General features: G+C 34.7%; 1 protein-coding gene across 2 annotated transcripts; it reads left to right on the forward strand.

The window, feature by feature from the left end:
* On the forward strand, positions 1-27,985 carry ACTR10 (actin related protein 10). 2 transcript variants are annotated; one of them, XM_004370898.2, is made up of 13 exons: positions 1-141; positions 2,308-2,380; positions 3,301-3,383; positions 5,057-5,165; positions 7,580-7,687; positions 9,471-9,538; positions 9,815-9,894; positions 16,899-16,934; positions 19,610-19,689; positions 19,770-19,843; positions 22,914-22,995; positions 24,113-24,314; positions 25,705-26,134. In XM_004370898.2, the coding sequence occupies exons 1-13, from the start codon at positions 65-67 to the stop codon at positions 25,884-25,886; spliced, it is 1,254 nt and encodes a 417-aa protein (XP_004370955.1). In that variant the 5' UTR covers positions 1-64; the 3' UTR covers positions 25,887-26,134. The 2 variants fall into 2 exon arrangements, with proteins under 2 accessions (XP_004370955.1, XP_023581996.1); XM_023726228.1 differs by lacking the exons at positions 3,301-3,383; positions 5,057-5,165 and having other exon boundaries at positions 25,705-27,985.

Raw genomic sequence — 27,985 nt, forward strand, 5'->3', positions numbered from 1 at the left:
CCAACGAGAGCAGAGGCCTGTCCATTCTGGGGTCTGCGTCCGTATCACCTTCCTCCGTCCCAGCATGCCGCTGTACGAGGGCCTTGGGAGCGGCGGGGAGAAAACGGCAATAGTGATAGACCTGGGAGAGGCCTTTACCAAGTGAGTGACGCGGCGCTGGCTGCAGTCGGCCTAAGGGGACCGAGCCCCAGGCCCGGCCCGGGCCCCCATTCCAGGCTTGCAGGGCAGCTCGCGGCCACCTCACCTCCTCCCCCAACACCCTCCGCAAATGACAGTCTTTATTATTTCCTCTCAGGGCGATGTGAATGCCGAGGATCAGGTGGGCGGGCAAGGTTTGACTCGCAGAGGGGCCTTGGAGGCTTCAGGAGAATTGCCTTCACGCCGCCCCGCACTGGCCCCCAAACTGAACAGACCCTTTACGATCATCGGTGCAGGGGATGATAGCGATGGCCTAGAGCCGGCTTATCCTGGGCTCGGCAGATTAAGGCAGGCAGCAACCCGGGTTGTGACGCTTATTGACGATCACCATCTTTAAACATCGAACGGAGCTTCTGTTGGTGCTGGCAGTACAAACATGTTTAGAACACGCCGGTTTCTCTCCAAGAGCAGGCAGTCAAGTTAGGGAGACTAAACACACAAACAAAGAGGTGAAACTCTATAGATAAGACTCTAGAGATCTTTTGTTAGCTTCCCTAAACTCTTAGAAGATTTAAAACATGTTTTAAGGGGCAGCTTATGAACACTGCAGTAGTGGTTCTCAATCTTTTGGATGTCACAGATCCCTTTGAGGACCAGATGAAAGTAACAGATTCACATAACTTAAAATATCTGCACACAATTTCAGGGGGATGTCCAAGGACATCACTGGTCCTTGGACCCCAGGTTAAGAGCTCTTGACTGGGCTCAGAAGAGAGGAAAATAACAGGCAGAGTTGCATTTGAAAAATACCGTCTAACGTCATCGTTGTCATCCAGTCGATTTTGAATCATGGCAACCCCATGTGTTACAGAGTAGGACTGCTCCATAGGGTTTGCTTGGCTGTCGTCTTTATGGCAGCAGATCACTAGGCCTTTTTCTTCCTTGGTGCCACTAGGTGGGTTCAAACCATCAACCTTTGTTAGTGGTCCAGCGTAAACCATTTGTGCCACCCAGAGACTTTACTAAGGTATAGTAGGTACTTAATAGCTATTTATTGAATAAAATATTACTGAACATTTATTGAATAAATAGCTATCCAATTTTTTAATAGGCTGGTCAAAACAGCCTATTTAAAAATTGGACAGCAGGTGCCCCAGAATTGCATTAAACGTAGCCCTTAGCTTATGACACTTTCTTATTCTGTGCAAGGGTCTTGTTAATTTTTATTTATTTTTTAATAGCATAATACTTTGAGGCTATCATCTAAAGATAATTATTTTGATTATACATTGAGAAAAGCAGGAAGCTATTAGCCAGGAAGATGATTATTGAGAAAGACAGCAGGAGGGTGATAAGATGAATAAATGAAGTCAAAGAAAGGAATCGAAGCTGACCAGTCATTGCATAGTGAGGGGCACTGGTGCAATTAATGGGCTCAGCTGCTAACTAAAAGGTTGGCAGTTTGAGTCCACCGAAAGGATCCTCGGAAGAAAGACATGGCAATCTGCTTTCAGAAAATCAGTCATTGAGAACCCTGTGGAGCACAGTTCTACTCAGAGAAGCATGGGGTCACCATAAGTCAGCATCAGCTTGATGGCAACCAACAAAAACAGCAATAGCCAACTATACTGTACAAAGAAAAGAATATGTAGAAACCTAAACCACTGGGTAGAAAGTATGTGAATGAAGTCACATAATATGGTATAGATCCAGGGTTATAGAAATACGTTGCCTGAAATTCAGGTAAAATTAAATACTGAAAGAAGTAGATGCTGCCCTAAAATAATACACTAGTTTATTTCAATATCATTAATTTGAAGCAATTTAACTTTTTTTTCCTTCAGTACATAATTACGAATACCTGTTGCTGTTGAGTCGATACCAACTCATGACAACCCTATAGGACAGAGTAAAACTTCCCCATAGGGTTTCCAAGGAAGAGCTGATGTGGGTAGCAGCCAAACGCTTAATTGCTGCACCACCAGGGCTCCTCAATTATGAGTAGATGGTATTAACTTCTTAGTTTTTTTCTCCCTTTGGTACCTCAGTGATGTTTCCAGATGTTTGTCTGACCACTGTTTTGAAACAAATACAGAAAAACTTGCTTCTGTAACAAATATTTAGAATATTAAAGTAAATAAAATGTTTCAATTTTCCAATTATTTGCAGGTGTGGATTTGCTGGAGAAACTGGTCCAAGATGTATAATTCCTAGTGTGATAAAAAGAGCTGGCATGCCTAAGGTATTTTTTTAAACAAATTAGCAAAATAAATGCTGTATTGTAAAATATTTTAAAATGTGACTTCAAATAAGATTGATTAGAACAGTGTTGAATATTTAACTTACAGCTCTATTTCCAAGAAAAAGCTTGGTTTTTGCTTTTTAACAACTTCGTTGAGGTCTCATTTTGCATATCGTAAAATTCATGTTTTAAGTGTACATATCAATGATTTTTGGTAAATTTAACAAGTTGTGAGAACATCTCCACAATCTAATCTTAGAACATTTTTATCACCCCAGTAAGATTCCTAATGCCCACTTACAGTTAATCCCCATTTCTAGCCCCAGCCAACCACTGATCTGCTTTCTTTTATAGAGTTGCCTTTTCTGTACGTTTCATATAAATGGAATCATATACTATCAAGAGCAAAATTTTAACATTAGTAAAATACTTTTATAAGCCTATAAAACCAAACCAAACGTCTTGCCATCAAGTCGATTCCAACTCATAGTGACCCTATAGGACAAAGTAGAAGTGCTCCATAGAGTTTCCAAGGAGCATCTGGTGGATTCGAATTGCCAACCTTTTGGTTAGCAGCCATAGCACTTAACCACTGTGCCACCAGGGTTTTCTCATAAGCCTACAAAGAGCTGTGTTATCATCAGTCATGCCAAAATCAGATGAAGGAAAAACACATATGAACACAGCTCTTTGCTTACTTAAGAGACACATACCTTTATTCCTAGAAACCAAAATAATTCCACCATCTTGGACATGCCAGTTATTAAGGATTCCTAATTTAAAATGTTAATCTGTATTTAATTTTTGCATTTATTCTCAGTACAAGTTGCCTTTGTATTTATTAACAGAAAATGTATTAGTAAAATAATAAGCATATTTTAATTTGAGTTTATTAATATAAATCATTTAAAATTTTATAGCCTATAAAAGTTGTTCAGTATAATATCAATACAGAAGAATTATATTCCTACCTGAAGGAATTCATCCACATACTGTATTTCAGGTAAGATGCAATTATGGTTTTTTTTTTCTTTCTTTCTTTTAGCTTTTGTGATTAGGTAGATTTTCCTAATGCAGGTCATGGTAATACTTGGTTATATTGCATCTGATGCAAAAAAATTAAGTTGACTTCCATTGCCATTTTTACTTGCTTATTTTCAACCTTTTAAAAAATATATTTAGAAGACTAGAAAACTGGCAAGTACAAGGAAATACTGAAAATAAACCAAATGTTCATTAATAAAGGGGATTGGATAATTAAATTATTGTACATCCTTACAGTGGAACACTATGCAGCCATTAAAAAAAGAGTTCTATGTATGTATTGATATGGAAAGGTATCTTACATATGTTAAGTTAAAACAAGTTGCAGAACAACATCTGTGGTGTGAATATTTCTGTTAAAATATATGGATACACATTTATAAAAATGAAAACATTTACAAACTGCTATTAGTGGTCCACCACAGCCTTCAGTATGGATTACACCTCAACATAAAGAAAACAAAAATCCTCACAGCTGGACCAGTAAGCAACATCCTGATAAATGGGGAAAATATTGGAGTTGTAAAGGATTTCATTTTACTTGGATCCACAATCAACGCCCATGGAAGCAGCAGTCAAGAAATCAAATGACATATTGCACTGGGCAAATCTGCCACAAAGAATCTCTTTAAAGCGTTGAAAAGCGAAGATGTCACTTGGAGAACTAAGGTGTGCCTAACCTAAGCCATGATGTTTTCAGTTGCCTCATATGCATGTGAAAGCTGGAAAATGAATAAGGAAGACATAAGAAGAATTGATGTCTTTGACTTATGGTGTTGATGAAGAATATTGAATATACCATGGACTGTCAGAAGAAGAAACAAATCTGTCTTGGAAGAAGTACAGCCAGAATGCTCATTAGAAGCAAGGATGGCAAGACTGCGTTTCACATACTTTGGGTGTATTATCAGGAGGGACCAGTCCCTGGAGAAGGACATCATGCTTGCTAAAGTAGAGGATCAGTGAAAAAAAAGGAAGACGCTCAATGAGATGGATTGACACAGTGGCTGCAGCAGTGGGCTCAAGCATAACGATTGCGAGGATGGCACGGGACTGAGCATTGTTTTATTGTGTTGTACATAGGGTCACTATGAGTCGGAACTGACTCAGTGGCACCTAACAACAACATTAGTGGTAGTTTCTGGGTAGTAGGATTACAAGGTACTTGACCCTATAGGACAGAGTAGAACTGCCTCTATAGAGTTTCGAAGGGGCACCTGGTGGATTTGAACCGCTGACCTCTTGGTTAACAGTTGTAGTAGTTAACCACTACATCACCAGGGTTTCCTGTACTTTCCACGTTATAAAGTTCTATAATATTTGCAGTTTTGTGAGCATATATTACATTTGTAACTTAAAAAAAGAAAACAGCTTTTTAGTGGTTCAGGTTAGTAATCGTTGTAAACTGTAGTTGTAGTTTTCTGAGATAAATGAGTTAATAGATGTAAAGTTCCTAGCACAGTGCATGGCACATAGTAAGAAGTCAGGAACATTGTTATCTTTTAAGGATAATAAAGGTGTCTTTTTGTCATAAAACATCTTAAGATAAGATAGTACAGTTTTTCTGTTCTTATCAAATTGCATTATTTACCAAAATGCGTTTTGTAACTTTTCTGAACTATAAACTTTCAGGCATCTATTGGTAAATCCCAGAGACCGCCGAGTTGTGGTTATCGAGTCGGTATTATGTCCCTCCCACTTCAGAGAGACGCTTGCTCGTGTTCTTTTCAAGTATTTTGAGGTAACTTTTTAAATCAAATGAATAGAATGTTTCAGAAGTAAAAAAGAAGCAATAAAATTCTTTCTTAGAGAGTCTTCTTTCTCACTCTCTTTATAGATACTTAAAGCTTAAAGGTTGTTGTGTGCCACTGAGTTGATTACAACTCATAGCGACACTATAGGGTATAGAGCTGCCCCATAGGGTTTCCAGGGAGCAGCTGGTGGATTTGAACTGCTGACATTTTGGTTAGCAGCCCTGGTGGCAAAGTGGTTAAGAGCTCAGGTAGCCAGCCAAAAGGTCGGCAGTTTGAATCCACCAGGCGCTCCTATGGGGCAGTTCTACTCTGTCCTATAGGGTTGCTATGCGTTGGAATCAACTTGATGGCAACTTAAAGGTACCCATTTTATTTACTTTATTGTATACATACTATGCAATGTATTTGAGGAACCAGATAACAAAGTAACCTGAAGTCTGTTCAGACTGGCAATTTATTTTCTTTCTTTGTATGTTTATTTTATGCTTAATTAGCATTTCATCTAACATTTAGATAGAGATGTCTTACTGGTGTTTCTGTTATCATTTTAATGTAGATTTTTCTGTTTGGGGACATTTTTGAGAATTAAGAGGTATATTCTGTGCTGTAGAATTTATGATGGGTTTCTTCCAGGTGTTTATAGCTTCCATTATTTGGTTATGGTGACTGTTCTGAGTTTTTTAATTCTTTCATTTTAGGCTTTAAGTTTCTGTATCAGAAAAAATGGAATATTCAAACAAAGACTCCATTAGAGTAAGTGAGCAGTGCCAGGAATGAGGCTTACCTCTTGATATTAATAATGTTAGTTATTGTTGTTGTGTGCCATCAAGTCGATTCTGACACATAGCAACCCTATAGGACAAAGTAGAACTACCCATAGGGTTTCCTAGGCTGTAATCTGTATGGGAGAAGATCATCAGTCTTTTCTCTGGAGGAGTGGCTGGTGGGTTTGAACTGCTGATCTTTTGGTTAGCAGTCAAGCATTTAACCACTGTGCCACCAGGATTCCTTGTATTACTTGTAGCTTTCATTTTATAGGAGTCAAGATTTTTATAAGGACCAAGAATATGATTTAAAATAGGCCAGAATCTTTACTTAAATTTTTCAGAATCTCTGCCTTAGGAATTTAGGGTTTTTCTGCAAGGAAAACAGGAAAGTTGTGTAAAATGTATACAGTATATAAGAAATTAAGTGTATGTAAATGTGTTTTATACATTCTGCTGAACTCAAAATATACCGATGGCCATTTAACCAAAAATCACAATGTCTTTATAAGGTAAGGGGCACTTAATATTTCTAAGTTATAGTTTGGTGTGATAGGTACAGAGAAATAGTTTGCATATCCTCCTGTATTTACTGATGTCACGTATTCAGGAATTTCTGTAAATTACATTTGTTTGCAGCACGAGGAACACAAAACAAAAGACGAGTCACATCAGCTCTTAGCTGAATAAAACAGATGATTCTCTGAATTTATGCTTTTTCTTAGCATTTTAGTTGTTACTGTGTCAGTATCCTTATCTTGTAGGAGTCTCTGTGTGGTGCACATGGGCTCAGCTACTAGGCAAAAGGTTGGTGGTTTGAACTCACCCAGAGATGCATCAGAAGACAGGCCTGCTGATTGGTTTGAAAAAGGTCACAGCCTTAAAAACCCTATGGAGCAGTTCAAGTCTGTACACATGGGGTCGTCATGAATTGAAATTGACTTGACAACAACTAACAACAACAAAGAATTTTAGCTGTTTTTATATCAGTATCCTATTCTTGTATAATGACCAGAACCAGCAGTATCTACTTAGATAAGGGAAATATAGCCATTACTTTGTCTGCCATTTGATTAAATATTTACCTGATATTTGGGGTGTCACCAGATCTGATAAATCCTCACTGAAAAATGTCACAGAAGAGCTAAGGATTTTTGTAGTTTTCTTCTTCAGTTTAATTTGACTTTTATATTACACTGTTATAAAAGTACTCTTCATATTGCAGACTTTGAGAATAAAAACAATCAAGAATTCTTTTTCTTTATTTTCATTTTGATGGTAAGGGAATCTTTTTTTTTTTTTAATTTAGAATCTTCCTCTGAATCTTTGTTTTTGGACCTCTTTTATTCTTTTCTATTTTCCCCTCAAAAAGGGATACAACAAGAATTAATAAAATTACTTAGTAATTGTCTTTTAGGAATAAAACGACTTAGAGAACTTAAAATATTTTTATTTATTACAGTATATTTTGATTTGCATAAATTCAAATCATTGATAAACATTCTTTAATATAAGTAAATATAATGTTACTGTGAATATTTTCAAATGTATAACATTTGAAATATAAGGGAAACACATTCAAATACTGATAACTCATTCTGGTTTTGTTGTTGTTTTTTGTTGCTGCTGTATTCTAGGTTCCATCTGTCTTGCTTGCTCCAAGTCATCTAATGGCTCTTCTGACACTTGGGATTAACTCTGCCATGGTCCTGGATTGTGGATATAGGGAAAGCTTGGTGTTACCTGTATCCTTTTTGCAGTTTTTATTCTATTTTAACTAAAACAATTCTGCTTATTACAAGTAGCTTCTGTTGCAGCAAATTATTTTTGGATTACCATGTACAAATATGAATTACCATGTGGAAAAAGTTCACAGGATTGTGAGATGTAAATTTAGTTATTGTAGAAATTATCATTATGATTTTGTCTCAGTATTTGCTCTGGGATCAGACTTCATGAATATTATGTTCAGTTTTTAAGAAGAACATCAGTGAATTAGGATGTGTCAAAGAAGCTGAATAGCATGGTCAAATTCTAAGAAAAGATGATACAAAGAATAAGTGGAGAAATTGAAATGAGAAAGCTTAATCAAGAAAAATAAAAACTAAATGACAATATGAAATCTGCCTTTAAATAGCTAAAGGGCTCACTGTGGAAAAGTATTTTCTCCCTCTGTCCAGAGGATATCATGGAGGCAAAATGGCATAGGTTTATGAGCTTGGGTTTTGGAATCAAATATACCCGTAAGTGCAAATCTCAGCTGTACCTCTTACTAGTTGTATGACATTGGCTTAACCTCTTTGGGCATCCATTTCCTCATGTATAAAATGGGGGTTTTAATCATCTCACCTCATAGGGGTATTGTGTGGTTGAGTGTGGTAATATATGTAAAGTGTTTAGCACAGCATCTGGCACATAGTAACTTGCTCAGTAAGTGTTATCGTTTTTATGTCATTCATCATAAGAAAGAACTTCCCAATAATTCATGCTGTCCCAAAATGGAATAACTGACTATAAGCTGGTACATTCTTTACCATTAGAAGCATTTAAACAGAGTATTGGTAATTGTCTCTTAGAAATGTTACAGTGAGTATTGCTTCATTGAAAAGCAGATTGAACTACCTGAATGCAAGTCTTGCAGTTTTGAGATTCTACATGTGTATTTCATTAGTTAGAAAAAATATTCATGGGGAAGGACATCAAGAATCATTAGCTCCTAAGGAACTAAATAAGGCTGTTGCTTTTTAAATATAAAGCATATTTAATTCTCACAGTAACCTTGCAGCATAAACATTATTCTGCTCATTAAATAAATGAGAAAATTGAAAGTTGGGATACATAGTTAATGCAAGGTCATATTAGAATGTAGCCAGGATTTGATCCCATGTTTGTCTCTAAAGCTGATACTTTATACTGTTTTTCTTCTCATTTTATAAATATTGTACTTTATAGAACACCACCAAAACAATATGTAAGGCAAGGTAGCAAACCTCAAATGTTAAAAATCAACCCTGTCCCCTATCCTCTAATTCAGCTCTATCCAGTAGAAATATAATACGGGCCATGTATGTAATTTTAAAATTTCTAAGAGCCACATGTAAAGTGAAAAAGATGAAATTGATTTTAATTCTATGTTTAACACAATATATTCAAAATAATTATTTTAATATACAATAATATAAAAATGAGATAATTTACAGAATATTTTTATAATATGTTAAGTCTTCTAATTTTGGTGTGTAGTTTATTACAGCACATCTCAATTCAGACTAAGTGCTCAATAGCCTCATGTGGCTAGTGGCAACTTTATCGGACATCCCAGCTCTATCTAATGAATTATATGTGTGTGTGTATTTTTTTAACCTGTTTTCCTTTGAGAATAACATAAAGACTCTTGATTTTTCAGTAACTCTTAAAAATAAGAATTGTCACCAAATCTGATTTAGAACAATATTGAAGAAAGTGAGGAAAATATCAAGGAAACCACATTTTATCTCCTACAATGTAATAACCTTGACTACCCTACAGATATATGAAGGAATCCCAGTACTGAATTGTTGGGGAGCACTCCCCTTAGGAGGAAAAGCTCTTCACAAGTAAGTTTTCTTAGAATTTAACACGTTCTCTTCACCCGTGCTATAAAAAGAGATGCAATTTTTTTTTACTGTGATCATTAGAGGGCTTGTAATATGGACATTTAATTTTATTCTGTTTTCGGTTAGAATTGAGTGTATTCATGTTCTAAAGGTAAAACAATTTTTACTTAAAGTATCATAATCTATTATGTAGTAAGCATCAAACTAAGAAAAGTTATCAGATGCAGTATTTTCATTCCAGTAATTTTTTTTTTTTTTTTTTAATTTAACCTTCAGGGAGTTGGAAACTCAACTGTTGGAACAATGTAATGTTGACACAAGTGCTGCTAAAGAACAGAGCCTTCCCTCAGTGATGGGTAAAATCATTTTAAGCTGTTTAACCTTTTTGTGCCCATTAGTACACAGAGTGACCATGAATTTTTCAGCCTCTGGGGTTTATTGGGAAGCTGCTGTACCACTGATAGTGCATGCTGCTGCAAGGCAGGGATCCCTACGACGTTTGAAACTGAAGAAATGGGCATGTGACTCAAAGTGCTGTTTTTACAGGGTATTGTATGAGATGTCTGAATTTTTGGTAGGAAAAATAGAAATTTTGAAAATTTTTATTTGTTACACATATGTACCAATAGATCCCAGTGGGGATTCTGGGGTATAATTAGTGGTACTTCATATGTGCCACTAAACACTAGCATAGGCTTGTAGGAGCGGGCAAGAAAAAAAAAATCAATACTACCTACCAAAATTCAGACACACTCAATAATTGAGTATGCTTTCATTAATGAAAACTCATGATATCAACAAAAAATTCAAAGCAGAAGATAATGGGTTACCAAAGGGTTAAAAGTAGTTTATACTCTTCTTCAACTTTATTTCATTCTTTACCCCAGTGCATAGCTACTCTGTTTTCCCCCTACACCATTCTGATGATACTGCTCCTATTGTAAGGTCACCATTGATTGTTTAATCAACAAATCCAGTAGCTTAGTTTCAGTCGTCCTTTCTCAAACTTTTGACATTATGGATCACCATGTTGTTGTTGTTAGGTACCATTCAGGTGGTTCTGACTCATAGCGACCCTGTGTACGACAGAACGAAATACTGCCCGATCCTGCGTCATCCTCACAATCTTTGCTATCTTTGAGCCTATTGTTGCAGCCACTGTGTCAGTTCATCTTATCGAGGTCTTTGTCTTTTTTTGCTGACCCTCTACCTTACCAAGCATGATGTCCTTCTCTAGGGACTGGTCCCTCCTGATAACATGTCCAAAGTACATGAGATGAAGTCTCGCCATCCTGGCTTCCAAGGATCACTCTGGCTTTATTTCTTCTAAGACACACTCATTCGTTCTTTTGGTAGTCCATGGTATATTCAATATTCTTCACCAACATCGTAATTCAAAGGCAGCAATTCTTCGGTCTTCCTTATTCATTACCCAACTTTCGCTTGCCTATGAGGCGATTGAAAACACCATGGCTTGGGGTCAGGTGCACTTAGTCCTCAGAGTAACATCTTTGCTTTTCAACACTTTAAAGAGCTCTTTTGCAGAAGATTTGCCCAAGGTAATACATCACTTGATTTGATTTGACTGCTGTTTCCAATGTGTTGATTGTGGACTCCAGGTAAAATGAAATCCTTGACAACTTCAATCTTTTCTCCGTTTATCACGATGTTGCTTATTGATCTAGTTGTGAGGATTTTTGTTTTCTTTATGTTGAGGTGTAATCCATACTGAAGGCTGTAGTCTTTGACCTTCATCAGTAAGTGCTTCAAGTACTCTTCACTTTCAGCAAGCAGGGTTGTGTCATCTACATATCACAAGTTGTAAATGAGTCTTCCCCCAATCCTGGTGCCACGTTCTTTTTCTTATAGTCCAGCTTCTTGAGTTATTTGCTCAGTATACAGATTGAATAAGTGTGGTGAAAGGATACAACCCTGACACACACCTTTCCTGATTTTAAACCACCCAGTAGCCCCTTGTTCTGTTTGACAGTTGCCTCTTGGTCTATGCTGGTCCCCCATGAGTACAATTAAATGTTCTGGAATTCCCGTTGTTCGGAATGTTATTCATAAAACACAGTCGAATAGCTTTTCATAGTCAATAAAACACAGGTAAACATCTTTCTGGTATTCTCTGCTTTCAGCCAAGATCCATCTGACAACAGCAATGATACCCCTTGTTCCACATCTTCTTCTGAATCCAGCTTGAATTTCTGGCAGTTCCCTGTTGATGTACTGCTGCAAAGGCTTTTGAATTATCTTCAGCTAAATTTTACTTGCATGTGGTATTAATGATATTCGATAATTTTTTGCATTCTTTTGGATCACCTTTCTTTGGAATGGACACAAACATGGATCTCTTCCAGTTGGTTGGCCAGGTAGCTGTCTTCCAGATTTCTTGGCATAGATGAGTGAGCACCTCCGGCGCTGCATCCCTTTGCTACAACATCTCAATTGGTATTCCGTCAATTCCTGGAGTTATGTTTTTCGCCAATGCCTTCAGTGCATCTTGAACTTCTTCCTTCATTACCATCGGTTCTTGATCATTTGCTACCTCCTGAAATGGTTGAATGTCAACCAATTCTTTTTGATACAGTGACTCTGTGTATTCCTTCCATCCGTGTACTTCTTGAAATTCTCTCTTGCTTTGCTTTCAGAACTCTCTTCTTTCTATTGTTCTATTATTTTTCTAGTATTCCTTCTCACTTTCCTCTGTCTGCTTTTTCCTTCTCTACTAATATTTCCTAGAGATCTACTTTTTGTCCTTTCTTTCTTCCTGCTGGCTTTTTAAAGGTGATCTCATCAACTTCCATTACTTCACCTACATTTTTATGCTGTTGACTCTCAAATGTATCACTTTCTTCTAAACCTGAAATATTTTCAACTAATTTTTAGATATAAAGATCAGTATATCACGCATGCAAGACACGTAAGACTTAAGACTTGTAAAAATGAACACAGTGAGGGTTGACATGTTGTGGGGTTGTTAACCAATGTCATAAAACAATATGTGTACTACTGTTTCTTGAGAAACTATTTGTTCTGTAAGCCTTCACCTGAAGTACAATTTAAAAAAAAAAAAGTTCAATTAAAAAAAATTAAAAAAACACATTATCTCTTCCTCCAAATTTATTTCAACTAATCATTTTTAGCTAAAGATAGTATCAGCCTAATCTCCTATTTTAGAAAACTGGGGTGTTATCACATCCTTTCATTTCTCCGTCAAAAATATCTTCCAAATTTCATTTCTCTTTACTATCTTACACATGCCTGTACAGACTTTGTTTTAACCTAGGCCTTTGTTATTGTTTGCCTGGATTGTTACAGGGGTCTACTTATTTTTTGCTCCCTCTCTGATTCAGTCTGTTGCCAGGAATAACTTTCCACAGAACAAATCTGATTACATTGCTCTTTTGCTTAAGAATTTTGTTGGCTCCTACAAGTTAAAATTCAAATAATCTCTTTGATACACTTCAGTCTGTTTCTCTGTACAGGTAGTCCCCGACTTACGTGTTCTGTTCCAACGACTGTCATAAGTCGGTTCTGACGTTAAGTCAAATACATCATTTTTTAAAGTTTTCATTATTATTATCTTTTATTATCAGTATCTTTATAAATCTGATGTTTATTTGTCTGGGGGGTTGGCATGGGAATGATGACAACAGCAAATTATGCACTGCAACAATGTATGTAATACATTTTACTAATGATGTAAAAAAAAAAAAAAGATGGTTGTTTAAGTGCAGTTTGTCATAACTCAATTACATCGTAAATTGGGGACTACCTGTACATGTTTGTTCACAATATGACTTTTTTCTACCTCTTATTCTTAACTCATGCTTGGTAGAGTAGAGGGTCAGCAAAAAAGAAGATCCTCAACGAGATGGATTGACACAGTGGCTGCAACAATGGGCTCAAGCATAACAACAATTGTAAGCATGGCACAGGACTGGGCAGTGTTTGTTCTGTACATAGGGTCGCTATGAGTTGGAACTGACTCGACGGCACCTAACAATAACAACAAATTCTTACTCGCTAAACTCTACCCTTTGTATCTTATTTCTGCTGTAGCAAATTTCTTTCAGTCTTCTAGGCACCATGAGTCCTTCAACAGTCCTGTACCTTCATTATTCTATTTCTTTACCTTGGATATCCGTTTTTCTTTTTCTGGTTGAGTTTTTGATCCCTCTGTATGACCCAGCCGGAGTATCATCTTAGTTGTGAAGCCATCTTTTCTTCCCTAAGCAGAACAAATTGCTCCCTTTTCTTTTAAGCCCTCAGCAGCATTTATTATAGTATGTATTATGACACATATTCATTTGCCTGTTAACTTGTCTGTTTCCCCCAGTAGACTTTGAGGATCCCTCTCATTTATTTTTTGACTTGTAGCACTTAGCTTAGTGCCTGGGCACTGAATAAATGTTGAAAAAAGACAGATTTTTAGAACATTTAGACTTGCTTATCATGTTTTCCTATCGTTCCTTATTGGTAGTTAAGACAATTGCATTCTTCATTCTGTAAATCGTATAATTTTTATGTTCTAGATAAAACTTTCTTACCCTTTTGGTATATCATGACAGTTACTTTATAAAAGGTTTCCAAAGATAATATGCTTAGTGGAGCATCCCAAGATCTCTTTATTAAAGGTCTTCTTTAAAACTTATAACATTTCCTTAAAATTCTTAACTATATAATCTTCTCAGACACCTTTTCTTTAACTAGCCTTCTCAAACTCTGACTCTAATCCTCCCCTTCCACAGTCCCCAAAATCTGAAGTCTGTGGTAGTTAACCTTGCAGTCCTACTCATTGTGGAATTAAATCATATAACTGTTTGCCAAAGAACCCACTTAGGAGGATCAGAAATGCAAACACATCCAAAGTATCTCTTTTCGAGGTCCGTAGGAAAGATGAGATGCAAGTCTTAGATGTACTTGGGAACCCTTGAGTGAATTTTGAATGAGACACTTTTCAGTTAGTGTTTAGAACATAGTTCAAGAAAGAATGAATATACTATAGTAACTCACAACTTAAAAAGGCTAACATAAGGACATTGATATTAAAAATATATAATTTAAAATAAACTTTCTATCAAAATGTTATGATTCTTATTTTCTTAAATGAGCTGAAATTTAAATATGATTTTTCAGAGCCAGAGTCAATGAATGTCTCTTATTTCTGTTCCTCCCCTACAAAGTTTAAATATTTGTGATTATTCGCTAAGATTAAAGTGCCCCTTCCTGTAACAGCATCTACTCCTAGCTAAAATAAACACTTTTATTTTACATGTTGCCTAAAGAGAACTATTTTTCTTATTACCAAATTTCTTGGACACCTGTTGGAATTTGAGTATTTCTAGAGAGTGTATAACAGTTGTAGAATGTTAGTTTTTAGTGTTTATTCTTAAATTATAGGCTCTTATAATCCACTTAACACTTCTTTCATCTATTTATAGCTGAGTTTAAATCTTTTCAAATATCTTTATCCTTTTATGAGATAAATTTTAATACTTAGGGATAGGAATCTCCAAACATTTTTGATTGCATACTGGCCCCACCAGAAAAAAAAATTTTTTTTTGAGCATGTACTTTCAATATATGTATTTATTTATAAACTTACACAAAAGTAAGGATTTAGAATGGACAAGGCAATTAGATAAAATAATAAATAGTTCTAAAATCATACTTACTAATGGTAGAACATTTTTTGCTCCCTCATAAAAGCAGTGTGATTAAATAAGCTTTACTGTTTATTTAAAAATTGTAGCTTAATCTTTTGAAGGTGTGCTTTTAAGTTCAATTTATTTTGACAGTTAATTTCAGGGGCTGGCATACTTTAAAGATGTAGCTGACAGGATGTGTAGATCAGCTATAAATTTTTGTCTTCCCTAATGTAAATAACTTATTCTTACAAATCAATCAGAATATTTTACATATTTAATAATGGGTTACAAATTCTTAGTTTAAAGAAGATATTTAAGTTAGAAAAATTTGTTTCTGAGTCAAACTCAGGAAATTACAGATTTTTGGCAACAAAGATCACCTAACAACGGTAACATATCTAGCCATCCACCTTCTAAGGGCATTCTACATTGCATAGGTTTCTTTGAATAGGTACTTTCTCACTCATCATTTTAAAATGTTACCTTTACCTGGAAGAAAAAGATTAAAAATCTGCTTGTGATACTTTTTCTTTTGTTTATTGTTGTGGTTTAAATGAAGTTTACATTTCAAGTTAGTTTCCCATACAAAAATTTATACATACATTGTTATGTGACCCTAACTGCTCTCCCGATACTGTGACGGCACATTCCTCCTTTCCACCCGATTCCCCGTGTCCATTCAACCAGCTCCTAACCCTCTCTGCCTTCCCATCTCACCTCCGGACAGAAGCTGCCCGTTTAGTCTCTTATATCTGCTTGAGCTAAGAGGCACACTCCTCACGAGTATCACTTTATGTCCCACAGTCCAGTCCAATCCCTGTCTGAAGAGTTGGCTCGGAAATTGTTTTAGTTCTGGGCTAATAGAGAATCCAGGGGCCATGCTTTCCAGGTTTCCTCCAGTCTCATTCAGACCATTAAGTCTGGTCTTCTTTCTAGATAGAATTTGAGTTCTGCACCCCACCTTTCTTCTGCTCCATCAGGGACTCTCTGTTGTGTTCCCTGTCCGGGTGGTCACTGGTGGTAGCCGGGCACCATCTAGTTCTTCTGGTCTCAGGCTGATGAAGTCTCTGGTTTATGTGGACCTTTCTGTCTCTTGGGCTAATACTTTCCTTGTGTCTTTGGTGTTCTTCATTCTCCTTTACTCCAGGTGGTTGGGACCAATTAATGCATCTTAGATGGCCGCTTGCAAGCTTTTAAGACCCCAGATGCCACGGTGCTTGTGATACTTTTTAAAAAATATATATTAGGTTAGCATACTACTGACAGCCATTTGTTATCACAGGAAGGATAAGCATATTTGGAATATCACTTTTTTAAAACAAAAATAAATAATTCATCTTTAAGCTGCACAATCAGTTCTTCTAAGTACTTGCCATAATATAACCAGAATATCTCTTTATAGTATAAAAGATTTTTTTGGTAAATTCTTTTCTAATTGCAAATTAATCGACTGTATTTTAAAGATCTTGTTTTTATGAAGTTTACAAGTTTAGGATATCCTGTAGCACTCTGTGCATATCTGGCTTCAACTTGGTGCTTTGGCTTGGCTTTGAATGATGAACTTTCTTCCCTAAAAGCAAACTTAATTTTTCTACTTGGCTTTTGTTTTTTTAATTATAGACTTTTTTTTTTTAATTTTGTCAAAACGAGAAATAAAAAAGTGAATGCAATTTAATAGGTTGTTCATAAAATTTCTCTTTTAGGTTCAATTCCAGAAGGTGTCCTAGAGGACATTAAAGGTAAATCTGTATCTTAAGTTCCCAGTTTTGTCCCTTTCATTCTTAAGTGTTAGTTTAGAGGGCATATGTTTCTAAATATTCTTACACGCTGCCTAAAGAAACAAACAGAGTATATATTATTATACACATACATGTAGAATATATATTATTGTAGATATTAACATACACATAGAATGTATGTTATTAGATATATACATATTGAATAATATGTATATATATAATACATATTTAATGTCTGCCTGTATAATATCTTGTGGAGTCCTGGTGACGCAGTGGTTAAGTGTTTGGCTGCTAACCAAAAGGTCAGCAGTTCCAGTCCACCAGCTGCTCCTTGGAAACCCTGTGGACAGAGTAGAACTGCCCCATAGGGTTTCCAAGGAGCGGCTGGTGGATTGGAACTGCTGACCTTTTTGGTTAGCAGCTGAGCTCTTAACTACTGTGTCATCAGGGCTCCATTTAATACATAGACTGTGGAATAATGTAAATAAAAATTTTGATTTTTCTTCAGTCCTATGGAAAGCCTTGGCATTATCCATGATGTGTTATTAAAGCAACTGCTGAATTATAGATAGAGAGTATATAGGGTTACTAGGGAACTAGTAATTTGCCCAGTATCAAATAGCAGTTACATTGCTTGAGTCACTGGTTTGATCTTCAATAGGTTTGTTTTTTTAACTCTAGTTTTTCTTTATACATTTTTATAAAGTCAGTCATTTTACTGTTTGAAAATTCTAGAGTAGGGCCCAAAGTATATTGGATTCACTTTAGTAAGATATATTAGTTCTACTGTATTAGCATGCATTTTTATGATACTGTTCAAATTGGGTTTTCTGGTATTTTGATTAAGTAAAAGGAAAAGCACATAAAATTTAATGTTCTTCAGTACTTAGAGTGTCATATAAAATTAATATTCTAGAATATTTAATAAAGAATTAGATACTAATGGATTTTAGACCTAAATGAGACCTGGAGATAGTCTAGTACAGTTGGTGCCCTGAACTATTAAATGATTTGTTCATTGTCACACAGGTAGTTAGGATTAGAGCTGTGGCTGCAAACCAGATCTTGCTCTTCCTTATTTTGCTTACTTATGTGGTATAATTACCTAAAATCTTTTCAGTTTTTGTTAAATTTCAGTCATTTTTTAAATGTTTATTACAACAGCTAAATTATCTCAAGTGAAATTAATAGATTCCATTCCTTTTTTCCAGTCATATCCCTGTGATGTAACTATGTTAACTATTTGGAGTGTATCTTTTTACATATGGTGTCTAACTTATGAAAAGATGTTTAACTTTCCCATTAGGGAAACACATCAGACTAGCAAAAATTTGAAAGATAGATCTCCATTATTGGTGAGATTGTGGGAAAATGAATATATATTACCATTAGAAAGGATTGCAAACCTTTCTAGAAAGCAATCTGGCATAGTTATTAAAATTAAAAAGTGCATCCCATCTAAACGGAATATTGAATAAAGTGTGGTAACTTCATAATGTGGAATACCATGTAGCTCTTAAAGAGAAGGATCTAGATGTATTGATTGGAAGGATGTCCATAATATATTGTTAAGAAGCAAGTTTACTGAATAATATGTGCGGTATGAACCCATTTATGTTAAAAACAAGTATCTAATACACACACACACACTCATTATATTACTTCGGTAATTACCTAAATTTTTTTCAATTATTTAAAAATTTTAAGTGTTGTTTATCTGTTCTTAGATTTTTAATTCAGTTAATTTTGTTGCTTTAAAGAAGGGTACCCCCTGCCAAGTATACAAGATCTTGAGGCCTAAGTATTATCTTGTTTAGATAGTTATGAGGACTTGAATAAAATGTAAAATATATAAGTAGCTTTAGCACCTAGCTCACCGTCTAGCATACTGTAGATTCCTTCTCAACAAATGTATTTTGTATTAGTGAAAGAAGATAGTTTTTTATACCCACACATATGACTAACATGTTTTGCAAATAATTCCAGTATTCAGATTTCTTGCATTTGCCAGATTTGATCTCTAAAAACTATTCCTCATTTATTTCTAAAAACAAGTTGAAGTGGCTTATTATAAGGTACTTTGCAACAGAAAGAATCTTTAAAAGAAAAATGTTTAAAAGTGAAAAAAAACCCCAAAAAAACCAAACATAATATAGTAGAAGGAAAGTGGTAGTGTTGGGTGTATCAAGGAAGGTGAAAATAATTGTGCCAAAAAATAACTAAGGAGTGTTATTGCAGCTGACAGCAAAATTTAACTTTGTGTTCTGACCAACTAAGATTTAAAAAAAATCAGATAGATGTAAATAAGTAAATTTGCATCAAAGAACCATGCTGTTCAGTTAGAATAGCTATATTTCATGGTGCTAAAGTTTATTTATACAAGAGATGCCAAACAATAGTCTTCTCAAAGGTGTTTTTTAAAATGTGGTTTTACAGAAGATGCATATGCATATAAAAACATATCTTACGACTCCTCAGTGAATGAAGAATGCGGCCTTTTTATTTGTGAATAAATAGTCATAAGCCAACTAAAGACCTTGGATAGAGTATAAAATCCAGACAAATGAATGGCTAGCACATTCTCTTGAATAGAATTGTTTTAACTGGGATGTAGATTGACTCTACTCAGTTAATCATAAACTATAACAAAGCCCCTTTTCTGCCTTTCTTTTAAGTTCGCACTTGCTTTGTAAGTGATCTGAAGCGTGGACTAAATATACAAGCAGCAAAATTTAACATTGACGGGAAAACTGAGGTAAATTAAAAATAAAGGTATATTCTTTTTTGTGAGTTTATAACATACGTAGATTTACACTTACGATATTTTTATTTCAGCGTCCCACACCACCCCCAAATGTTGACTACCCATTAGATGGAGAGAAGATTTTACATGTCCTTGGATCAATCAGGTTAGACCTTAATTTTTTAGGAGCAAAATAATGAACTAAAATAAATTTCTAGCCTTTTAAAAATATTTTATTGTTGATTTAACAGTTACGGTGTTTTTTGTTAAGCCTTATCATTCACGATTAATTTTATTATTCCATTTTTTAAAATTTTCTAAAACTTATAAAGACATTGTTTCCTGTTCATCAAGGTGATTCAGAACTAATTTAGTTAATGAAGCCAGTCGTTCTTTGAAATGGAATGGAAAGTATGAGACTTTAATACAAGGGTCAGCAAAGTTTTTCTGAGAAGGACCAGATAGTGAGTATCTTAGGCTTTGTGAGCCGTGTGGTCTCTGCTGCAACTGCTCAGCTCTACAGAAATCACCCATAGATAATACGTAATGAACGAGTGTGGCTGTGTTCCAATAAAATTTTATTTCCAAAAATCTGGCAGTGGTGTGGATTTGGTGAGCAGGCCATAGTTTTCCAACCCCTGCTTTAAAACTTCCTCTCGTTAGAAAAAATGTATTGTTCCAAATAAACTCAGTCTTTAGGATTCATTAGTAATTCATCTTTTATTATATATTGCTCTGTCTAATGATGCAAAATAAGCTGCTATTAAGGACCTGTGTAATTTTATTGGTAACAGTATCATTTTTGTTTATGCCATAGCAGCTTTATAAAATTTGTATTATAAAAATTTTATCTATAAAATTATAAGATCAGAAGATACACAAAAAAGGATTATGTAATATATTGAAGCTCCTATTAGATTTTGAGACAATTAATATAGAGATTGTTGAGATATTAAAAGGATGAACATAAATATATAAACGTTAAGGACAGTATGTTGGGTGAACAAAAAAGTGAGAATGTAACATCTCTTGGTAGTTACTTAAATTACTATTTTAAATTTTCACCTAATTGTTTAGTGGAACCCAGAATTAAGAGAATAAAATAAGTGTTAAGGAAATTCAACTAATATGGAGCTTTTAGTTAGTAAATAGTAGGGAAATACATTGGGAATAAAGGAAGCCACTATGTCTCATATTCCAGACCCAATTAATTTACCATTGTTTGCTAAGATTTTTTTCCTACAAAAAGCTCTCGTTCCAATGAAATCTAATTAGACACAATTAGGACAGGTGGTTGGTAAATTTAAAAAAAGCAGGGGGAGGGGAGGGGTCATTTAAAGTGAAGGACGATTTTAAAAAATCATGTATTAAACATTTTATTTTAGCTTAAAACTTATAAACGTATATTTATTTGCCAAACTTTTTCCCAGACCTTTTCTTTGAGGATAAGTCTGCTTGTAGAGTTCTGAATTATACTTGAATAAACCAGTAATTCATGGTTTATGATTTCTAGTTTTTTTGTTTTGTTTTTAAGTACAGTTAAAACTTAGTTATTTGTGAATCAGTCTTGGTACAGAATCCTTTTAGATGTTTTCTTCTAGACTTTTAAAGTTGTCTCATCTATACTAAAAAGATTTTTAAAGTTATTTAGTCTTTCCAGAGCATTCAACTTGGTTTTGCAGAAAGAACAATTTGTTTTTTATCCTAATATTTCATTGGTTAAGTAATAATTATTAAATATATAATTTCAATATCAAATCAACTAGCATTAAATGATTTGAAAAAAGAAAACAGACTCTTTGTAAGCATGCAACTCAACTGGTAGAAAGAGAAGTGTGCAGGCATAGCTAGCCATGAGTGTTCAGCATACTGCTGGCCTGTTAGTATACTTTACTGATGAAATGGAGAGAGGAAGTACGTTGAGTCTCATAAACAGAATTTCGTATGTTTTGAAAAAAGATGCAAAAAAGCTATAAAATAGTGTGCATGCTGTGATCCCAATTTTATAAAAATATAGTGTGTATATGTGCATATGTATAGTTAGTTCTGTATTTGCGTTGGTTAGGATTTGGTTTGGCCACGAGTCACACAAACCTGAAAATAGTGGCTTTGACAAGATGGAAATTTGTCTCTCATTAAAAAGAAGTTCAGAGGTAGATAGTCCAGATATGGTACGACAGCTCCCATTAGGAACCCAAACTTCTTCCATCCTTCCTCTACCATCCTCAAGGGGGTCCAGGATGACTGCTGGAGTTCTAGCTATCATGTCTGTGTTTGAAGCAAGAAGTCTTAGGAAGGGAAAGAGAAAAGTCCTTCCTCAGCCTTTTAAGGAGACTTTACAGAAGTCCCACAAGCCATTTCTGCCACCATCTCATTGTCTGGTACATAGTCATATGGCTACATCTAGTCAGAAAGGAGACTGGTAAATATAGTGCTTTAACTAGTCAACAGTGTCTCCAGCTTAAAAATGAGGGTTCTTTCTTTATTTTTCAAATATAGATTCACAGCAAGTTGCAAAGATAGTACAGAGAGATCCTGTGTACCCTTCAGCCAGTTTCCCCCAATAGTTACATTTTACATATTTATAGTATAATATCAAAACCAGGAAATTGCCATTGTTATAAATTGGTATAAAGTGTATATATAGTTAAGTCTAATTTTATCATGTGTAGATTTGTGTAATCAGCACCACAATCAAGATACAGAACTATTCCATCACCACAAAGATCTTCCTTATGCTACCCAAAAGTGGGGTTCTTTTAATTTGAGAAAGAACAGGAAAATTGAAAATGTATATTCGCTAGGTGACTAGCAGTCTTTGCAGTGTATTACTTTTAAAAACAAAGAAATGGTGTTTAAATTTTTTTTTTAATCTCTTGTATCAAACCGATATGCTTGTGGAGTCTTATCAACTTTTATAGAATACCTTTTCTCTGATCTTAGGTTTAGGGAGGTATAATTTGACACAAAAGTATATATAAATCTATGCATAATCTAATAGTAGTAGCTAGTCATTCTGGAGTGCCTCCTATGGACCAGGCACTGTTCTATTAACTCCTTTTATCCTCACATCAACCCTTGTGTGGCAGGTACTGTTATTCTCCCTATTTTACACATGAGAACACTTTGTGTTTTAAGAATTATTCTGCATTAACATAGTGCTGGTATGTAAAATACTATGTCACTAGAACTTTTGGTATATTCCCTATAATATTATATGATGTTTTTAATCTCAGAGATTCAGTTGTGGAAATTCTTTTTGAACAAGATAATGAGGAGAAATCAGTTGCCACTTTAATGTTGGATTCACTTATGCAGGTATTTTACTTTGTAAAAAATTTTAATTTATGACTATAGTCCTTTAAAGAAAATTTTAAAATGTTATTATATCAGTTTTTGCTTTAGATGTTAGTTACAACTTTTACTTTGGTACTGAACCATGGTACCCAAGACATTTTAGGGATAATGAGTACCGTGAACTTTTTTTTTTCTTTTTCCCCAGAGCAGTGATACCCAAATTTTTATTTTGTACATAGTGTGGCTTGCGGGTCTATCAAATACAGGTTTACATAGTATAGAATTTTAAATTTCACAGAAAACCAGTTGCCGTCGAGTCATTTCCAACTCACGGCGACCCCATGTGTGTCAGAGTAGAACCAGGCTCCATATAGGTTTTTAATGGCTGATTTTTTGGAACTAGGTTGCCAGGCCTTTCTTCTGAAGAACCTCTAGGTGGACTTGAACCTCTAACCTTTTGGTTATCAGCTGAGTGCTTTATCTGTTTGCACCACCCAGAGACCCCAAATTCCACAAAACATATGTTTATTGACTACAGAATTACAGAACTCCGAGGGAAATATAACTTCCCTGGAATATATTGTCTCCCTCGAGAGCTCCACTCAGGGACTTTTATTTAAAAATAGTAGTAATAACATCAGTGAAGGACCTCATCATTCCTAATTTTTAGAGAGAACTGATGTGGAAACATAGTTTTTCTAAGAGTGTTATCTTCTAACTCAACAACTGGCGCTGGATTTATAATACTATGAAAGATAACACTTAGAAAAATCATGTTTACACATACTTTCCTTACTTAAAAAAGCAAATAAAAGTAATTTATTTCTTCTCATTCTCTTTGCCAAACTCAGTCATTCCACCCTGAAAATGAGAATACTCACATATTACCGTATGTCCTGTGGAATTTAAAATTCTATACTATTAGATTCTTAAATACTTTAAAATCTTTAAAGTTCTATGTTACATTTGCTATGTGAAAAACTCACTTGTTAAGGAAACCTTGGCGAGGCCCTTTTTGTAATACAAAAGATCACCTAATTAATCTGTAATATATACCTCTGTATATTTTCTTAAAAACAGTCAATCATTATTTATAAATCAAGTATAAATTCTTTTTTTTCTTCCTTTTTAATAACAGTGCCCAATAGATACCAGAAAGCAACTAGCAGAGAATTTGGTAGTCATAGGTGGCACATCTATGTTGCCAGGATTTCTCCACAGATTGCTTGCAGAAATAAGATATTTGGTAGAAAAACCAAAATATAAAAAAGCACTTGGCAGCAAGACATTCCGAATTCATACTCCACCTGCAAAGGCTAATTGTGTGGCCTGGTTGGGAGGTAAGAATTTAGTTTTAAAATATAATGATTATATAGTAAATGTTTGCTGAATGGCATTACAAATGGATGTTAGCATAGAAGATTCAGTGTTCAAAATTGCCCACTTAATAAACTAATAGAATTATTAAATAATTTTTTTGAACATTGGTATTTCCTTAAATTATAGTAATTTTTAAAATTATATACCTGTGTTTCTCTTGCCATTTACACTGTGATTTTTTTAAGTAAATTTCTTCATCCAGTTAAAGTCATCCTTCAGATAGTGAAAGCTATGAATTTATTCCATTGATGCTACCATTGATTGCTCAAAACATGTTTTAATTCCTCCCAAAGCTAATTTGTGAGCTATGTATGAAAATTGGTCTCTATTTTCTAATTGCATTTTATTATGTGACTTAGTTTATTGAATGTTTTAAGTAATAATAATTTCACAAAAATAAGCAGGTAGCTTAAAAAAGTGACTACTTTGAAGGAAAAAATTATGGATGAGTATATTTGATATGTTCAGATACGGTTTTTAAAAATCTAGTCACATTATTTTATGTCTTTAACGTGAGGAACATGTAACACTACTGAGAGCTGGAACTCGATGGGACTGCCTTGTTTTTCCAGGTCTCTCAGGTTTTCCGCCTTTGACAGGGTGCAGTCTTACCACTTTTCTATTGCTCCTTTTAGTGGAAAATATTTGAGTTTTCCTCCTCTGACAGGTTTCCACCTTACACAGGTTTTGGCTTTCACAGGTTTTACTCTTTGTGGGTATGTATAAATAGTATATATTTTATATTTATATTATATGTAATGTAGCTACAGCTAGTTGGTATCAGGATCATATATTCAAGGAGAAAAAGTATTGAGACTTAAAATGAATGTTGTGTTATTTGTTGTAAGTAGAAGTTAGTCAAAATGTATTTTTGATCAAGGGCAAATGGATTTAGTTACTAAATTATTTTTTAAAGACTGCCTTATGGATCTTTTTAAGGCCTTCAGCATAGATATTATAATGATGCTTACTGGGTTTTACAGTTCTATTTTATTTATTAAAGTATTGTAATCTTAAAGTTATGGCAAAGAAAACTAAGAGTCTTATTTATTGTATTTATTCAAAGTTGAAAATGCCTTCCACCCCACTCTACCCCACCTACTATTAGACACAGTATTACTTACTATATTCATATCATAATCTGATAAAGGCCCTTTAAGTTACTTTCAACACAGGCATTATGGCTTACTTTGTTATTAAAAAAATAGGATATAGAATAACTTCACTGGAATTTGAAGAATGTGAATATGCAGTGCTGAATATTACCACTTCATTCTTGTCATGTAATGAAGTTGACATATATGTACATGAAGTTTTCAACCTAGCTGTAAAAATATTTTTACCACACAGGAGCTATTTTTGGAGCACTGCAAGACATACTTGGGAGCCGTTCAGTCTCAAAAGAGTATTATAATCAGACAGGTCGTATACCAGATTGGTGTTCTCTCAACAACCCACCTTTGGAAATGATGTTTGATGTCGGGAAAGCTCAACCACCTCTGATGAAGAGAGCATTTTCCACTGAGAAATAAAAGTTTGATTAAAATTCATCTTTGCTTGATTTCAAATATTTAATCAATTATAAGCAAATTGTACCAAGTATGTAGGATGTTTTGTTATAGGCAACTTTAGTAGAAATGAAAGCATTTCTGTATTTTCTTCTGTGTTAATATGTAATTCTTTTGACTTTCTCTTGTGTAGTGGTAAAATGGAAGCTGATGCTTATGAGATTTGCTGTATTTACATCAATAAAATATAGTAAAGTAGTTTAATTTTGGAAGTTTGTTACATAGTCCACTTTTCAAAAAATAATAGCATTGTCCCTCTGCAGTTCATATAATCTGTCCTGGTATTAGAGACTCCATTAATTTTATTATATTCAGCAGTTATTTCATTTAACAAGTAAATAATGTTACCATTACTAGTTATTTCAAATATTAACGTTGGTCTATTTTTAAAAATCCTTTTTGGTATTTATGTGTCCATGTTATGATAATGTTGCTTTTCCAGAAAAATTTTACATGGATAGAAATATATTTGTCCCTTTGGACTGACAATGTTTGGTAGTACAGTATAGTTAAGCATCTGTTAAGCAAAGTGTACAAATGTTCACTTTTTAACTTTACAGTTTCTTTTATGAGAAATTCTACATTTCTGAGAAAAACAAGATAATGTTTGTGTAAAGTTACAGCTGCCTTATAAACATATAGTCATAATGTCATTAATCTTTTCTTTAGTGCTTTGTATCTTTTCAGGGCAGTGGTTCTTTGAAATATGTACTCATTTTTTAAATTTTTATTTTTGTTAATTTGTTTTTAATGAACTACCTCTTGCTGAAATTTTGCTGGTTTCATTCTGTCTAGGTACCTGTGAAGATGGGAAATATATACATATATGTACATGCTCATATACTTGAAACTCTATGGGGCCATATAGTTGAAGACAGAGTAGGAATTTACCCTTGATAGATTTTCTGGACTATATATTTCCCAAGTCTATTTTTACTCATAGTTTAATCATTCTGATTTCCATTTCTGGATCTTTCGTTGTTTTGTCACATACTTACGTATGAAGATCCCAACACCAACTAACACTTGAAAGAGCCTTCCTGGTATTAAGAGTAGGAAAGGATTCCTCTTTTAGATTTATGTTGTATTGTACTTTTTAATTTACTTCTAGCTCTACTTTGTCACTATGTGCCACTTTAGTAGCCCAATACTAAGATTCATTCAACGTTTATTGAATGTCTGCTGTGTACTTTGTATAATTTTAGACACTGTAAGTGCTTCAACAGTAAGACATGGACCTTTGCCCTCAGGAACTTTACAGGTGAGTAGAAAAATGGGTGTGTACACAACTGATCATACAAAACAATGTGGTAGGTGCCATAAAAGGTATGAGTTTCTTGTTGCTGATGTACAGGCAGTCCCCAGGTTACGAACAACTCGTACTTAAGAACGGACTGCCATGAAGCCTATTATGACACTCAAGAAAACACTGTGCAATTTGGAAGTGTTTCTTAAGGGTTTTATATGTATAAAAAGGTAAAATATATACTATATACTAAGACAAACATTTGACTAACTGAAGCTAAATAAGAACTGTATGTATCTGTTCTGTCTTACCTACAAATTCGACTTAAAGACAGACTTAGGAACTGATCTTGTTGGTAACCCGGGGACTGTCTATAAATTCTGACCAGGAGTTGAGGAAAGCTTCACTGAAGAAGGATGAGTAGAATTTCGATTGTAGAGGGTTATTCCAGGCTACGTGAACATAAGCAAATGTGAATTCTCTGTGTACACAAAATCTTAAAGGGGGTGATCTGATATTGCTAAAGCAAAGGGTGGCATAGGAGCCTTGGTGGTGCAACAGTTAAGCGCTCAGCTGTTAACCTAAAGGGTGGCGGTTTGATTCTACCCAGTGGCTCTGCGGGAGAAAGACCTGGCGATCTGTTCTCCTAAAGATTACAGCCTAGAAAACCATATGGGGCAGTTCTACTCTGTCACATAGAGTTGCTATGAGTCGAAAATCGACTCAACGTCACCGAACAACAAAGGGTGGCATTGAGTTCAGGCATTGCTAATATCATTTAAGATTAGATCATGAAGAACTTGAAAGCCATGTTAAG

The sequence above is a fragment of the Trichechus manatus genome, unplaced genomic scaffold (genome assembly GCF_000243295.1).
Source record: "Trichechus manatus latirostris isolate Lorelei unplaced genomic scaffold, TriManLat1.0 scaffold00010, whole genome shotgun sequence".
Taxonomy (NCBI): domain Eukaryota; kingdom Metazoa; phylum Chordata; class Mammalia; order Sirenia; family Trichechidae; genus Trichechus; species Trichechus manatus.